The 17,104-nt window shown below is 36.8% G+C and overlaps 1 protein-coding gene across 2 annotated transcripts in view; it reads right to left on the bottom strand.

Annotated features, from left to right (window-relative positions):
* Positions 1–17,104, bottom strand: part of VMP1 (vacuole membrane protein 1) — a 128,675-nt gene that overhangs the window by 16,077 nt on the left and 95,494 nt on the right. The window contains exons 9-10 of one of the 2 annotated variants that reach the window (XM_045773743.2): positions 14,877–14,993; positions 8,472–8,533 (exon numbers count right to left, since the gene is read on the bottom strand). In XM_045773743.2, the coding sequence (XP_045629699.1) occupies positions 8,472–8,533; positions 14,877–14,993 (179 nt within the window). The remainder of the gene's footprint in view (positions 1–8,471; positions 8,534–14,876; positions 14,994–17,104) is intronic. The other variant, XM_087854563.1, reaches the window with a different exon arrangement.

Here is a 17,104-nt window from a genome sequence, read left to right as displayed (position 1 = left end):
ATATAATTCAGTTTTAGTTTTCATCATTATACAGAAATGGTCTAATTACGGTCAATAGTAACTTCCTAATACAATGACAATTTCTCATACAGTCTAACTTCAGAGTTCCTGCTTTATCCTTTAGCTATGTTGCCTCCCAATATCTTTAACAAAAATATAGAAAGAGAAGATAACAAATTACAGGAAAAGGCCATGAAAAGGAAGGAGTTTTCCACCTAAATTGCAGTGTAAGTTACAGTGTTCACAACTGAGTCTCAGCAGCTGGGGTGCTAAAACTTAATGTATCCCTTTTTCAGTTAATACAAATATTTGTATTCTACACTTCCATAACTTCTTCTGATTATTTTATAGTGATTAAAGTCAAAGAGAATCAACTACATTAACCATTTTATATTTTAAAATATTTTAAAATGAAAGAATAGATTTTCTTTCTGTAGAAGAAAAAGTCCAGGCCAACATAGCTCATTCCAACCACTTGTTATAGAGTAAGGAACAAGAAACATTGTTAAGATTCAAGACCTTAATTACTCACTGGTTAAAATGATCTCTCTAGCCACAGGGAAGTCCGACTCTGAGGTCAAACACCAAGTTAACTCAGAAATAGGAGACAGCAAAGAGCATGGAACATTCTGTATCTGGTAAAAAGTCCCTGCTCCAGCCAACCCTCTCCCCCAAGTTCAATGATTGAGTTATGGAAACTTTCCTGCGTGGTAAAACTGGGGACTTTGTCTTCCAATAAGACCCTGGCAACCTGACAACCAATGTTCTGCATATGGTTTGTTACGAGTCATATGCTTAATGTTATTTTCTGGGAATTCTCATCCTCTATTTGGTGAGAATACTGGAACATGTCATTTTAATCACGATTTTAATGTTAGACTTGGTCATGCTCTTCAAGAAATATGTCCAGGTCTCTCTCATTGGAGAAAGTCTAAAATTAAATAAAAATTAATTTTAAATCTTATTTAAAAAAAAAAAGACTGAAACAAATGTAATGTCTTTGAAGTTCTGAAGTTCTCTCTTTCTTTGGTTAGTTCCCTTGACTTATTTCAACCTAAGATCTCAAATAGTGAAAAACTCTGTTTTATGCCTAATCTTTTTTGCAGAACCTTTTCTCTGTCCCCTTGCCAAACATACCATAAACCAAAAGGCTTTTTCTCAAGGCTATTATCTGTATTCTAACATCTCAGAATATAAAACTGATTCATTACATCTGTTCAGATTTCCATATATAACTAGACAAACACTTCGATTTAGGAAAAGATAACAGAGATAACTTTCCCTAAACCTAATTACACTAGCAAACTTTCCAGAACTGTCCAAGAAATAAATCTACTAATTACTATTTCTAGTTGAGGGAAGGGAACTATTTACTCATAAAATTACAGTAAATTTTGAAGGTATGGCTTATATTCTCTCTGGGGCCTTAGGATTGTCACAGAATGACATACTGTTACTAAAAATACCAAAGATCAAGGGTATACTTAGGGTATCATATTTAGCTGGGCCACTCCCTACTTACATTAAGACTAGAAGCCCTTTGGAAAGGAGTATTTCCTTCAGTCATCAGTACAGCAGTCATACTTCGGTAAAATTAATAGTAAACCACACCACCAGAGATGTAATAGTCAACACTAACTCACTGTTGGGGGTGGGGTGATGGTGGTAAGCACCTTGGGCTGGCAGGCCACAGGCATACCCATGGTGAGAATTTGCCCAAATTTGGTCCTACACAAAATTAAGTTATCTTATCAAAATTATCAACACTGAGGGTTATCTTGCTTATGTCCAATCTCTCTTTTATTCGCTTTTCCCTCTTGTGTTGTTCCCTTCATCATACTCCTAATCTCTTTACTATGTGCTCACCTATCCTGCACTAAGAAATGCCCACGAATGGGGCGCCTGGGTGCCTTAGTCGGTTAAGCGTCTGCCTTCAGCTCAGGTCATGATCCCAGGGAACTGGGATCGAGTCTCGTGTCGGGCTCCCTGCTCAGGGGGGACTCTGCTTCTCCCTCTCTCTCTGCCCCTCTCCCCTGCTGCTCATGCTCTCTCTTGCGCGCAAGTCCTCTCTCTCTCAAATAAACAAAATCTTTAAAAAAAAAAAAAAGCCCATGAAGCAATGATCAAAAGGGTAAAAACATGGAAATATTCCAAATGTTCATCAATGAGAAGTGGATAATTACCCAATGGAATAATATATAGCAGCCAAAATGAATAATATTCAGCAACACACAATAATATTAGCAATATAATAAATGAAACGTCTGAAATGACTACATATAGTATGATACCCCCCCTTTTTTAAATAAAGTATTTATTTGTCAGAGAGAGAGAACATGCAAGTAGCGGGGAGTGGCAGGCAGAGGGAGAAGCAGGTTCTTTGCTGAGCAAAGAGCCCGACACGGGACTCAATCCCAGGACCCTGGGATCATGACCTGTGCCGAAGGCAGGCACTTGGAACCGACTGAGCCACTCGGGAGCCCCGTATGATACCCTTTTAATGAAAAAAACAAAACACAAACCAACAACAAAAAACTAAAGTAGAAATTACATAAATGAGTTATTTATAACCACTCAGAGCCCTTTTCCTTATCAACAAGAGGGAAAAATATCCACCATATAGGGTTACAATTAGAAGTAAATAGTAACAATAATTGTATGTAAAGTGCTCCCTATATTCAAAAAAATATTATCCTTGAGGCTCCTGGTTAGCTCAGTCAGAAGAGTTTGTGATTCTTGGTCTTGGGGTCATGAGTTCAAGCCCCACGCTGGGTGCACAGATTACTTAAATTAATTAATTAATTAAAAAAATAGTATCCTCAAGAATTATTTGTACAATCTTTGATGAAAAACTTCTTCCTGGTTCAAGGCCAGGATTTAGGCTTTCCCTCAATCCTCCCTGAGAGTACACAAAATAGTCAATTAGCAGTCTACCTTTCTATCCAGTCAACAGAAACTGAAAAATAAGATGAAAACACAGGCAACAAAACATTGAGATGGAAGGCATTTTAAAAATCCACATGCCTTGGAATGTTTAACGATTGATATGAGTATGTTTCAACTAAACTGTAAAATATTTTGATACAGGACATTTCCCATTTGGGTGGAAGTTGGAAAGGTTGTCAGTGGCTTCCTGAACTAGAGAAGAAATGCTACTCAAAGAAACATATAGTCTGAGGGGCACCTGGGTGGCTCAGAAGGTTAAACATCCAACTCCTGATTTCGGCTCAGGTCAGGATCCAGGGATTGTGGGATAGAGCCCTGAGTGGGGGCTCTGTGCTCAGCAGGGAGTCTGCTTGGGATTCTTTCTCTCCCTCTACCTCTTCCCCCCGCCCCCCCACCGGTGCTCGTTAAATAAATAAATGTATCTTAAAAAAAAAGAAAGAAAGAAAGAAACGTATTGTTTGAAAAAAGAGCAAATAGAAGAAATGCAGAACTCTGGTCTGGGGCAGAGTTCATATTCAAATCTCAATTTGTTTTGTTCAAACAAAATTATTCTTTTCATATTCCACTCCCTAGGTCTCCTTTATTATTGGGGTTCATTTTTTGTTCTTCCTTTTCTTAGAATCTCATCATTTTAAATTTCAATTGTTGCTGACTTTTTTTCGTCTTGTCTTTTTTTTTCCCTATAATGGTAATTCACCACTCCCTTAATTGTGGGTACGTAGTTTTAAATATCCTTCAAAAGGCTGTATTCCAAACTTTACTAGTTTAGTTTGATCAACTGCTAAACAATTTACAGTTTAATATTGTAAAGAGACAATTAACAATCAAAGGATAATGTTATTATAGCAAGCTATAGGCATTATTTTCAGTTCAACTCAACAATGGGTCTAGGGAGTCAATTATTCTCCTCCTTTCTGAAATAAATTGCTAAACTATTTATTATGATATATAATAATAAATTTATGTCTACTAAAAATTCATTTTCCTTGTTTAACTTAATTTTCAGTATAAGGTTAGTGAGTTTATTAATTATCATTTGAACGCTTGTATTTAAAAGCATTTCCTACTTCAAAATGTAGGAAAAGAAATCATGTCAAGCTCAACTGGACAATCTGATTAAAAGATAATGTTAATCCTGACAAATATGAAAAATATACCCATTGGCGTCTGGTAATAAAGAATTATTACCATCTGCTAAGTCTGATTATTTATACTATTTAATACACTGTCTAGAAAAGAAATTGATGAGGTAATCCCTATAGACAGCACTGGGGAAAAGATGAGGATATCAGGACATTCCAGTATCTATCTCCTGAAAACAATTTTAAAAATATGATACCACGCTTTTAATTCAATAAAAATTGGATTCTAGCAGGTCTTGAATATCTCAGAATAACCTTATGCAAAACCACCTTTAAGAAGGAAGAATCAGGGGTGCCTGGGCAGCTCAGTTCGTTGAGCATCTGCCTTCAGCTCAGGTCATGATCCCAGGGTCCTAGGATTGAGCCCTGCATCAGGCTCCCTGCTCAGTGGGGAGGCTGCTTCTCCCCCTGCCCCTACCCTCGCTTATGCTCTCTCAAATAAATAAATAAAATCTTTAAGATAAAAAAAAAGAAGAAGAAGAAGAAGGAAGAATCACTGGGGCACCTGGCTGGTTTAGTTGGGGGAGCATGCAACTCTTTATCTGGGGGTTGCTGAGCTCAAGTCCGATGTTGGGTATAGAGATTACTTAAAAATAAAATCTTAAAAAAAAAAAAGAAGAATCACCAGATTTTTTTGAAAGGCTGTGCTACATGAGATAACAAAGGGAAGAAACTCCTGTTTTTTTTTTTTTTTTTTAAAGATTTTTTATTTATTTATTCGACAGAGATAGAGACAGCCAGCGAGAGAGGGAACACAAGCAGGGGGAGTGGGAGAGGAAGAAGCAGGCTCATAGAGGAGGAGCCTGACGTGGGGCTCGAACCCGGAACGCCGGGATCACGCCCTGAGCCGAAGGCAGACGCTTTAACCGCTGTGCCACCCAGGCGCCCCAGAAACTCCTGTTTTTGAAAACTGTGAGAAATTCTAACTTTAATTTGTTGGCCTAAGATTATAAAAACTCTTTTATTTCTATTTACTATAGATAAGTAATATAACTTTTGAGAAACTCCAAAGGCTGGGGAAACAGAAGATTCTGGGCTATGAAACGATATGCTAATTTTTATTAGCCAGATCTTTATTTGGACACCACATGTTTATTATATCCACTAGATATTTATCAAGCACCTGCTAATGTCAATCAAGATGCCAGGTGCTACAGACACAACAGTGAACAGAACTAGGCATGGCCTTTCCCAGAAAGAAGCTTACAGGTTAGTGGTAGAAAGATAATAATCATATACCCTCAAATGTAAATGTAAAAACACAACTGTCAGTGCATGCGGTACATGCTGTTGTGAACAGACATCCCTAGAAAAGAGGGTATCTGATTTAGTCAGGGAAGGCACTTTGTTAATGTAATAGTTGAAATCTAAAGGATGTTATCTAAGGGTGCCTCGGTGGCTCAGTTGGTTAAGCGTCCAACTCTTGATCTCAGCTCAGGGCTTGAACTCATGACCCTTGATCTCAGGATCGTGAGTTCAAACCCTGCATTGGGTTCCTTGCTAGACATGGAACCTACTTAGAATGAATGAATGAATGAATGAATGAATGAATGAATGAATGAATGACATTATTTAGGCCAATGGTTCTCAGTGGGGTTGGTGGTGGTAATGGAGGTATATATATGTGCATTAGGACATTTGGTAATGTCTGCAGACATTTCTGATTGTCATGGCTGCGAGATAACTACTAGCATCTAGTGGGTAAGAGGACAGGATGCAGTTAAATATTTTACAATGCACAGGATAGTCCCCCATAACAAAGAATTAGCTGGCTTAAAATGTCAAAAGTGCAAAGGTTAAGAAACCCTGAACTAGGGGCACTTGAGTGGCTCAGGTGATGATCTCAGGGTCCTGGGATGGAGCCCAGCATAGGGCTGCTCAGCAGGGAGTCTGCTTCTCCAGCTCCCTCTACAACCCCCCCCCCAGCTCATGCTCTCTCTCTCTCTCTAATAAATAAAATCTTAAAAAAAAAAAAAAAAAAAAGAGAGAGAGAGAGAGAGAGAAGGAGAAACCCAAAACTAGGCAAAGGAAAAACCAAAAGCAAGTAACGACCACCGATGGGAGACTCAAGAAGAAAATTACAGGGGATACATTCATACAAGGCTCTCTAAACCACCTTCAGGAGTTTTAGCTTTATCTTAAGAATGAAGGAAAAAACAAGTAAAGGGTTTCAAGAAGATGAGGAGCTGGGGGTAAGGACAGTGGTGGTGACATGTTCAGATTAATATTTTTAAAAGGTTACTGACTGCAGTATGGAGAACAGATTGGAAGAGAATGTAACTTGATGTGGGTAGATAAGATAGGTAGTTACCTAATTTAACTATTTAGAAACTCCAAAGGCTGGGACACAGAAGGTAGTAGTGGTGAGTATGTATAAACTGCTGAAAAGCTTAGCCCCCCCCTTTTTAAAAAAAGATTAATTTATTTTACATACTGAGAGGGAGAGAGAGCGCACGCGAGCATGCACGCAAGTGGGGGGAGGGGCAGAGGGATAGACTCTCCAAGCGACTCCCCGCTGAGCATGGAGTCCCGGGGAGGCTCCACCCCATGGCCCACCAGATCATGACCCGAGCTGAAACCAAGAGTGGGATGCCCAACTGACTGAGCCACAAGGCACCCTGAAAAACTTCCTTTTATAAATGTTCAGCATAGGAACAGGAGAAGGGAAGAATGTACAGTGCTATACCCACAGTCACCCTGTAACTTGTGGGTTTGTGTAGTGAGTGGTCAGCTCTAGGGTTGGAATTCTACAGATGGAATAATAACTCTAAAAACAGATAAAATATCTTCTTCATATTTAAAAAATAAGGGATAAGAATCTTTCTTTCTTTCTGAATGTGATGTATGGTGACCTGTAAACCAATTTATTTGTAAGGATCCAGAGAACAAAAAACTGGAATAGTTAAATTTTAATGGACAAGCTATAATCCACGTTTATAATCAGAAGCTTAGGAAGTAATAAAATCAATAACTGGCCCCACTGAGTATATTCTTAAGAATATGTTTTCCTCTATTATTACATTAAAACCATAATAGAAAATAATAAATACTATTTTATTGTAAAACATACCATATATAAAAGAGAATAAATATATACTGTATGGTTTAAAGAATAATAAAACTAGGGGCACCTGGGTGGCTCAGTCTGTACAGCATGCAACTCTTGATCTCAAGATTTTGAAATGAAGCCCCCACATCAGGCTCCCTGCTTGGTGGAAAGTCTGCTTCCCCCTCTCCCTCTGCTGCTCCCCCTGCTTGTGCTCTCTCGCTAATGCTCTCTCTCTCAAATAAATAAAATCTTAAAAAAAAAAAAATAAAGACTAATAGCCATGAACTCACTTCCAAAGGGCAATTTTTTTAAAATAGCAAAAATTCTTGTGAGTGTTTTGTCTTATAAATGGCTTTTAAGATAAAGATTTATGCTAAAACTACATAAAGAGTACCTTCTACCATCGGGCAGTTACATTTTTATTTTATTATTTTTTAAGATTTTATTTTTAAGTGATCCCTACACCCAATGTGGGGCTTGAACTCACAACTCCAAGATCAAGAGTCGCATGCTCTAAGGACTGAGACAGCCAGGCGCCCTCGGGCAGTTAAACTATTAAATGAAAAGAAAGCCTCTCACCTGTAAACACTGAATTAAAAAAATACATAAAAAAGTTTCATTATCTGACATTATACCCATTCTAGTTGCTAATTAATTTTATTAACTCAACAAAGAATCTTTCTTTACTGTTTTATCAAAGTCAACTTCACAAATTTGTGACATTACCATTTGAAGCATAAGTTAAAATTGATCTTACTCATTTCTATAAACACAAAAATAAAAGCTTTGGAAAGTCTAGCCTTTTAAAATGGCCTGATTTTTCTCTAGTGAATAGGTTCATAACTGACATATTTTGTAATAGTATACGATCTTATCATACCTTATTTAATGAAATATTAATATTTTATGTAAGATTTGTACTTAAATTAAATGCAACTGTGCATCTGGCATCCAGTTTTGGCTAAAAATCATAGCATTGTACTAATGCACCATTAAACTGTAATAATACACACATGTCTTTTATATAAAGAGAATTTCTTGCTTCTTTGGAGAAGCAATAGTCTCAAACTCCAAAGCTTTTTTTAAAATCAACAATTATATGACTTTAAAATTAAAATTTAATTAAAAATCTAAAATTAAATAAGGATTATCTGAACTTCATCTTTCCCTGCTGTAGGGCAAGAAAGTCTTCAATTTAATAACAGGGCAAAAGATTTTTCCTTCTCAAAAAATAAAAAGGTATTAGAAAAATTCTGTCCCAATAAAATCTTTTATACATTTTTTTCTATTCTAATAGTGATGACATTAATATTAATCCACAAAGAATTACTCACCCAATGAAAGCCACCATCTGCTCCACTATGTGTTTGCTGAATGTGATTATAACGAAGATTTTCTGTAAAGAAAATACCAGTTAAAATAAGTACTTCTGTTATCAGAGAAAAACCTCAATATAAAATTCATAATTCTGATAAGAATCTAAAGAGGCAAGGTGCTGCCCCAATCACAATTTTTAAAATTCTTTTAAAAAAACACTCCTTGCCTAGCAAATGCTACCTACTTTGTATTGTAAAGATGTTTTTTCTTAAGCACAGCTCTAGTCTTACAGGATACACGACCATGTCTGAGGGAAAAGCGTGAGTCATGAAACCCAAGGCTGGGTGAACATTCCCCATTTACTATGTATCTTAAAATGGAGCCTATAAACTGAAGTTATGGGTTCCCATATAGCCTCCACTACTGAAATTAAAGCTGATCAGCCTGAAGACATGGGTCTGGGCTAAATCTAATCCAGAGGATCCTGAAAAGCCTGTACATCCTTTATAGAAAGTTTATAGCATTAAAGTTTCATTCTTAGACCCAGAGTGATCTTGGACTTTTAGACTTACTGTACAAGCAAAAACATCAACAGGTTATTGAGAACCTTTATCAGACTTGGGTCATTTTCAATTTGGTGTTACGGAGGTACTCTCCATTAATTAAAGATGATGACACCTTACCTTACAAGTAAAGATGCCTTTAGTGCTAACAGGTAGCAAATATCCTCAACTCAATTAAATAAATGTTCAAAATAATACATAACATAAGGCATTTTTATGGATTTTCAGGGAACATGAAATGGGAAGGACACTTCTTCAATGTCCTGAAGCATTTTTCTAAAAAGATTTTATTTATTTATTTATTTGAGCGAGAGAGCCAGGAGTGGGGAGGAGGGGCAGAGGAAGAGGGAGAAACAGACTCCCCACTGAGTACGGAGCCCTATGCAGGGCCCCATCCCAGGACCCTGAAACCATGACCAAAGCCAAAGCAGGTGCTCAAACGACTGAGCCACCCAGAAGCCCTGCCCTGAAGAAATTTATTTATTTATTTATTTATTTATTTATTTATCTATCTATCTATCTATCTATCTATTTATTTATTTATTTATCTATTTATCTATCTATTTACTTATTTAATTTATTTTTTAAAAAGATTTTATTTATTTATTTGAGAGAGAGGAGAGTGAGAGAGAGAGCATGAACAGGGTTGGGGGCAGAGGGAGAGGGAAAGCAGACTCCCTGCTAAGCAGGGAGCCTGACACACGGGGCTCGATCCCAGGACCCCGAGATCGTGACCCAAGAGGAAGGCAAATGCTTAACTGACTGAGCCACCCAGCTGCCCTGTGTCCTGAAGAAATTTAAAAATTTTTCTAGGGGCACCTGGGTGCCTCAGTCATTAACTGTCTGCCTTTGGCTCAGGTCATGATCCGGTCCTGGAATCGAGCCCCACGTGTGGCTCCCTGCTGGGCGGGGAGTCTGCTTCTCCCTTTCCCTCTGCCTGCAGCTCCCCTACTTGTGCTCACGCTCTCTCTGTCAAATCAATAAATAAAATCTTTTTTTTTTTTTAAAGATTTTATTTATTTATTTGACAGAGATAGTCAGCCAGCGCGAGAGAGAACACAGGCAGGGGGAGTGGGAGAGGAAGAAGCAGGCTCCTAGCAGAGGAGCCTGATGTGGGGCTCGATCCCAGAACGCTGGGATCACGCCCTGAGCCGAAGGCAGATGCTTAACGACTGCGCCACCCAGGCGCCCCAATAAATAAAATCTTTAAAATAATTTTTTTTCTACACATAGAAGGATAAGTTGTATATATATGTTGTATGTATATAAATGATAAAAGTGTTAGATATATATAAACTATATATGACATTAGTAGTAAAAATATATTATACAAGTTCAGAGAAAGGAAAGATCATATAAGTATGATTAATTAGATTCAAGAAGGTGATATTAAAGTTTAGCTCTAAAGGACTGATAATAATTCTCCTATTAAATATGAGTAATTCAAGACTCTCTCTCCAAATTCCTGATGATGACTGCTTACATTTTTGTTATTGTTTGTCAAATAATAACTTTAGCCTATGAAACCAAAAGGGAGGGAAGAAAAATAAATAATAATAGACTTCTTGTTATCCAACCCATTATGAATCTCAGGGAAGTAGCTAAGTTAGACTAAAGCATATTATTTCAGATAGAAGACTAATAAGGCAATGACATTTTCTTAAGAAATGTCCTAGTGTTAACAGAGACACTGGCAGCTGCACAGCTGGATATGTGTAACGAAGTAAGATGAAAAAAAAAAAGTTCACAGACTTTTTTGGTGTTTATGTATCTATTTTTTTAAAAAGGTTTATTTATTTATTTTACAGAGAGAGCTGGGGGAGGAGCAGAAGGAGACGGACAAGCAGACTCTGTGCTGAGTGTGGAGCCTGACACGGGGCTCAATCCTATGACCCTGAAGTCATGACCTGAGCCACGAGTCAGACGCTCAACTGACTAAGCCACTCAGGTGTCCCTGTTAATGTATCTATTAATTTTAAAAAGATCGTACCTATCTCATGAAAAAAGCAAGCACATGTCAAAAACAGTTACAAGACGGATGATGATTTCATAAACAGTGTTATACAAATGGTGCATGAAGATTATGAAACTAACAGGACAATTATTACAGATCATTTAGGGAGAAAAGCATTAGTATATAGGGGTCCTTCTAGTTTCCATAAAAGCCAGTTATTGGAGCTATAAATCTTTCACTAAGAATTAGAGCTAATAGTTTTGCCTCTCAGTGATTTCACCACCATGAGTTTTCCCTACCATTATTTCCTAACATTGAAAATAAGCCAATGCCCAGATAATTGCATAATTCCATTGCTTGAAAACAAAACAAGACTTTCTTTTTATATGTAACAGCTTGAAAATTCACTGTGCTGGGCAAGACATAAATGTGTCAGATATTTAAGAACATATGTCTCATCTCATTCGGGCTAGAGGTCTGAGTGGGGATTCTACCAAATAAACAAAAAGCACTGACCACCAAACAGCCCACTCAACCATGTGTGCAGAGGAAAGGGTTGAGTAGGGGAAAAAAAAAAAAAAAAAAAGATATGGGTGCAGGGAACTAACAGTGCCAAAATGAACAAAGAAGAAACTATCTATAAAAGAAGGTCCCTCAATGGAATGAAAAATCTTAAATTCATTTATTAAAAATTTACTGAGTAGGGTGGGGTGCTTGGGTGGCTTAGTCAGTTGAGCATCTGACTCTTGGTTTTGGCTCGGGTCGTGATCTCAGGGTTGTGGGATCGAGCTCTGTGTGGGGCCCCGCACTCAGCACAAAGTCTGCTTGAGAGTCTCCCTCTGTCTCTCTCTCCCTCTCCCCCTTCCTCTGCTCACACTTGCTCTCTGTATCAAATAAATAAAATCTTAAAAAAAAAACCCAAAAAACAAAAAACAAATTTACTGAGTGGGGCACCCGGCTGGTTCAGTTGGTAGAGCATGCAACTCTTGATCTCAGGGTTGTGAGTTCGAGCCCCATACTGGGTGTACAGATCACTTAATCAAATCTTAAAAAAAAATTTACTGAATGTCTACTACATGTCAGATGATATTCTAGGCACTAGCATACCTCAGTGAGTCAAAGACAAAATTCTCTACCTTCATGGAACTCATATTTCTGTGTATGTGTCTGTGGTAGAAAGGTAAAGAGGCAATAAACAACATACATGGTAAGTAAGTTATAGGGTATGTGAAGTATTGAGTATAAATATATTGACTTTGGAAATCCCAATCTAATATTATTAGGTGGGCTAATTTGAAATTTTTAGGGAAAGTTTAACAAATAGCAAGATATCAATAAAAATAATATTTTTGGCTGTTTACTTTAGGCTGAAGAAAAAGAGAAAAGAAACAGAAGATGGGTTTGCTATTAGATTACAGAAAAATCTGGGGCGCCTGGGTGGCGCAGTCGTTAAGCATCTGCCTTCGGCTCAGGGAGTGATCCCAGCGTTCTGGGATCGAGCCCCACATCAGGCTCCTCCACTAGGAGCCTGCTTCTTCCTCTCCCACTCCCCCTGCTTGTGTTCCCTCTCTCGCTGGCTGTCTCTCTCTGTCAAATAAATAAATAAAATCTTAAAAAAGAAAAGAAAAAAGATTACAGAAAAATCTGTATGTGGTTTCCCTCTGAACTTCAGAAATAGTTAAAACATTTATATTACGCACTACTACTGCTTACCCAAAGAATGAGAAATGTTTGTCACCCTGAGCTACATCTGGATGTACATCAAGTGACATGCCTTTAGAAAGTATGTCTCCATGGTACAATGGAACACAGCAAACATATCCCACAGTCTCAGTTTAGTGAACGAACTCAGATTCTCTGCTTTCAGAAACAGAAAGATTTTGGCTTTCTTTTTTTCCTTCCACACACATACAGGGTATAACTTTGAATTTATAGTTTGGTTTGAATTCCAGGGCTTTAGGCATGTATTTTTATCTTCTCTAACACTCAGTTCTCCTATGTATGAAATATGGATAATAACTATCTCACGGGATTGTTCTGAGATGACCAATGTACATACACTACCTGGCACAGGTCCTGATAAATAGCAGGCTTTAAACAATTCAGTTTCCTTAATCACATAAATAATTTATAGTTTAGAAGGCAATGCAAAAGAATGGAAAGAACACTGAGCTTGAAGCCAAAAGACATGGGTTCAAATTCCAGCTGTTACTTTACTTATTAACCCCTAAGTTTCACAATTATAAAATGGGAGTAGTCATTTCTCTATCCGAGGATTATAATAAAATCAGCTCATAAACAGTAAGTGCTTTAAAGTGTGAAGTACCATATAAAAAAATTAAGCATTATTATAACTTGAAAAAACTGAGAATGTTTAAAAAATATACCATCTTTAATACTCTGTAACGGAAGATCTGAGCAGAAGTTCCATGCTTTATCACTACAGAATACTCTTAGCATAATAAATTTTACTATAATTTACATAGAAAGTTACTACACAAAGCTGGGTGCATAAAGCTTATGGATTCCCAGAGAAGTTGCTATTATAAAGGGAATTAAAATAATGTTATTGCTTCTTAGGTATTAATACTTTTAAGGGACAATTATTAATTTTTAAAAAGCAAAATGATAGCTTCCTTCTTCTCCAGAAAGAATTGAAAAGATCAAAGCAAAAATTATCTTCTGATACACGGCAAAATAATTTATTACTCACCACAGTATTTTATTATTTGAAAAATTCTAATATGGTATTGTAATATTTACCAAAGTAACTTTCAATATGAAAAAACTCATTTCATTGAACAATATACTTAATATAAGTGAGAGAAAATACATTCCTTGAAGGAGGAATGTCCTTGGAATAGTGAGTGATTATCATGGCAGGGGAGTAGAGGACAGGCTCTAAACTTATCCTAAATGCCAAAATCTAACATTAGAAACTGGGCAGGTAAAAGCAGCTGAAGTTTTCCTGTCTCATTCTTCTAAGAACTGAAGGTAGAGGAGTGTTAAGAAGAAACCTGGGACAAAGATGCTTTTAATTTTGAAGGAATCATACCAGGGCACAGACATTACTCACTGCTCTTGCCTTTTCTTTGGTGAATGTCTCTGTGTTGCAAACCTCACTGGTTAAGAAATTCTTTTCAGGTTAATTTTGTTTTCTTCTAGTGAGATTTGCCCTTTTGAAAGGAAACAATTCGTATCACAGTTCTAGAAGCACATATTCATTTCCCTTCATTTTCTCTCCTCTATTCATATATATACACATACCTCTATCCTAGGGCTTTTGTTAAGACCGGCATTGAACAATAGCAGATTCTCACTTCTCTAACCACAACCCACAGCTCTTCACCTCTTCAGAGACCCCTTTCTTCCCCATTCTCTCCCACACTAACATCTGGCTGGTTTTCTGTAAAGGACATTGGTGCCTTGAGAGGAAGTATTATTGGGGGGTATGAAAGAAAAGTAGAATTAGTGAAAGGCCATCTTCTCTCAGCTCATGGTCAGTAAAAATATGACATTTTTGGACTACTATGTGAAAATGATGTGCATTTTCCTATACAGGAACACTATTTTTGCTTGATAATAGTCTTGGATGAACAGTTTCACAAGGCAAAAAGTGAAATAAAGGAAGTCAGGAAAGGAGGAAGGAAAAAGAAGGAAAGAAAGAAAACAAGGAGAAAAGTCTTAAAGGGGCACAATTTTCCAATAGGGACAGGGAAAACCTGCACCAAATTCACTAACCTCCAAATATGACTTTCCATGGTTAAATATCTAAGTAAGATACCAACCAAAAGAAGCAGAACCCAAATATTAACAATTCATATTGGAATGAGCAAAGGAATTAAGTTTTAATGCCTTTTAATGGGCTCATCATCATTAGGCAGTGAATCAGAGGGTATAATTACCTGGATATGCATTTTAATTATTGCTTTTCCAATCAGAGTTGCACCAAAGAAAGTCCAAAAAGGTACAAGAAAGTGTCCACATGTTATTCCAGCCAGATCAAATAGAGGATTTGGAATCTATTAAAGAAAAATGTTAAAATATATAATCCAAGGAACAGTTTAATTTTATCACTTACAGGTATGTGGAATCATGCTTTAAGCCTTGCTTTCATTTCAAAGACAGGAATAGCTTCCCTGATCACTAGGCTGTTCAGAAGGTTAGACAAGTATTCTAATGTTTCTGTAAGATGGATCTCATATTCATTTCAGGCTGCTGCTGAAAGCAAACCCAGCTGTCCTTTTGCCTGTATTACTTATAGTTAACACCCCATATACTTTTTTTTTTTTTAATCACATTAGAACTGGATAAAACCAGTGGACTTGCAGGAATTTAATACCATTCAGCGCATACTTTGCCATTTGGTAGCTGTGTGTAAGGTCGAAGAAAAGCCTTAAGATTATTTCAGTAGTTACTAGGGTTCTAAAATCTTCAACCTGAAATAAGAATATTATCTAGAAGGTACTCACATATATACAGCAAACATTCTTATAAAAATCACAAATACATTTATGAAGATGTGCTTTTATTCCTCAACATAAAAAAAATTCATAATTTGTATTTTGCACATACAAACCTCATCATTTGTATGACAGCCCAAGGCTGCGGGGCTGTGTAATATATTTTAAATAGAAAATCAAGTGTGGAAATATGAGCACATAGATTCAGATGTTTTGAATACTCAGTCCCAGACAAAGAAGTGATTCACAACAAATACCTTTTCCAAACATTCCCACATTTCAAGAATGCTGAAAGACAATTTCATGTAAAAATGCAAAGAAACCACAAGCTGTTTTTGAGCACTTCATCCATTTTTCTCCCATAGAAGCACTCTGTCCTTGTGGTAGTTGGCAGAACCATTCAGAAGCCAATGAATTTATATAATTTCATTTCTGAACTTTCAGAGAAAAGCCTAGTTGTTTAAAAGATATTTGTCACATATGTTCTTTTAAAAACAATTCCATGACTAAATTAGAATTCAAATATTCTTTTGTTCCTAACACTTGGATTCAATAACTCAGTTTTGTTTTTCTCATCCACATTCAAATGTTTTATGCAATTTCATCTGTCTTACAATCATGTTAATAACAATACCAATTGCATAGCTTTACATCAATCATTTCTTATATTTTCTCATGTGACCTTCATAACTCCATGGATTACAATTTTAATTGTTTTCCTTTATTATCAGGCTCTACCTCATGCTGAAATAGAAATTAAAGTATATAAGATATGTAAAGCGGAGTACATTAAAAATTAGAATTTGCTGAACATGCTGGATACCTCAGTGTATGCTGTATACCCTCAGAAGAGCATAATCAGTGAATTTATTGTTTCATGTGCATGTTATTTTTTTTTGTTCAACTCCTGACTAAACACAGAAAGGAAGACTGGGATTAAAAGAACTACTAAGTAGCTTTGAAAGTTTCCCTCAACTAGGAGTCTTATTTATCTTAGTTTGAATGTTAACAACAAAATAATTAATAAACTGAAATGAAGTATATATGCTTTCAACACTTTAAGTATCAAAAATTTTCTAGGGGCGCCTGGGTGTCTCAGTTGTTAAGCCTCGGCCTTTGGCTCAGGGTGTGATCCCGGTGTTCTGGGATCGAGCCCCACATCAGGCTCCTCTGCTGGGAGCCTGCTTCTTCCTCTCCCACTCCCCCTGCCTGTGTTCCCTCTTTCACTGGCTGTCTCTCTGTCAAATAAATAAATAAAATCTTAAAAAAAAAAAAATTCTAGAAAAAAGTTCCTAGAAGGCCAAATTGATCTATCAATTTATGTTCAATATTGACTATTACTAGTCAAATATGAAGAGGACTGACTAGTATAGAAAGTGGATTTTCAGCAGTGAGGACACAGGGATAGATGAGTGCCAAATACTATTTTTTGTTTTAATAAATTGAAGGTACTCCATGTTTTCCCCAGGAATAATGAAAGCTAATTTTTCTTGAATGCTTTGACTTATTAGGTACTTTTCTAACGTTTCTACATTGTCAACTTACTTAATCCCAAAACAATGCTATATGATATCATTACACTCACTTTACAGAAAAGTGAGACAGACAGGTTTGACAATTTATTCAGGCTAGCAGGATTTCAGCAGCAGAGCAGGATTTCAACTCAGGCA

This window comes from Ursus americanus, chromosome 23, assembly GCF_024610735.1.
Source record: "Ursus americanus isolate L20-20 chromosome 23, mUrsAme1.1.p, whole genome shotgun sequence".
NCBI lineage: Eukaryota > Metazoa > Chordata > Mammalia > Carnivora > Ursidae > Ursus > Ursus americanus.
This window is presented reverse-complemented; position numbering and strand designations above follow the sequence as displayed.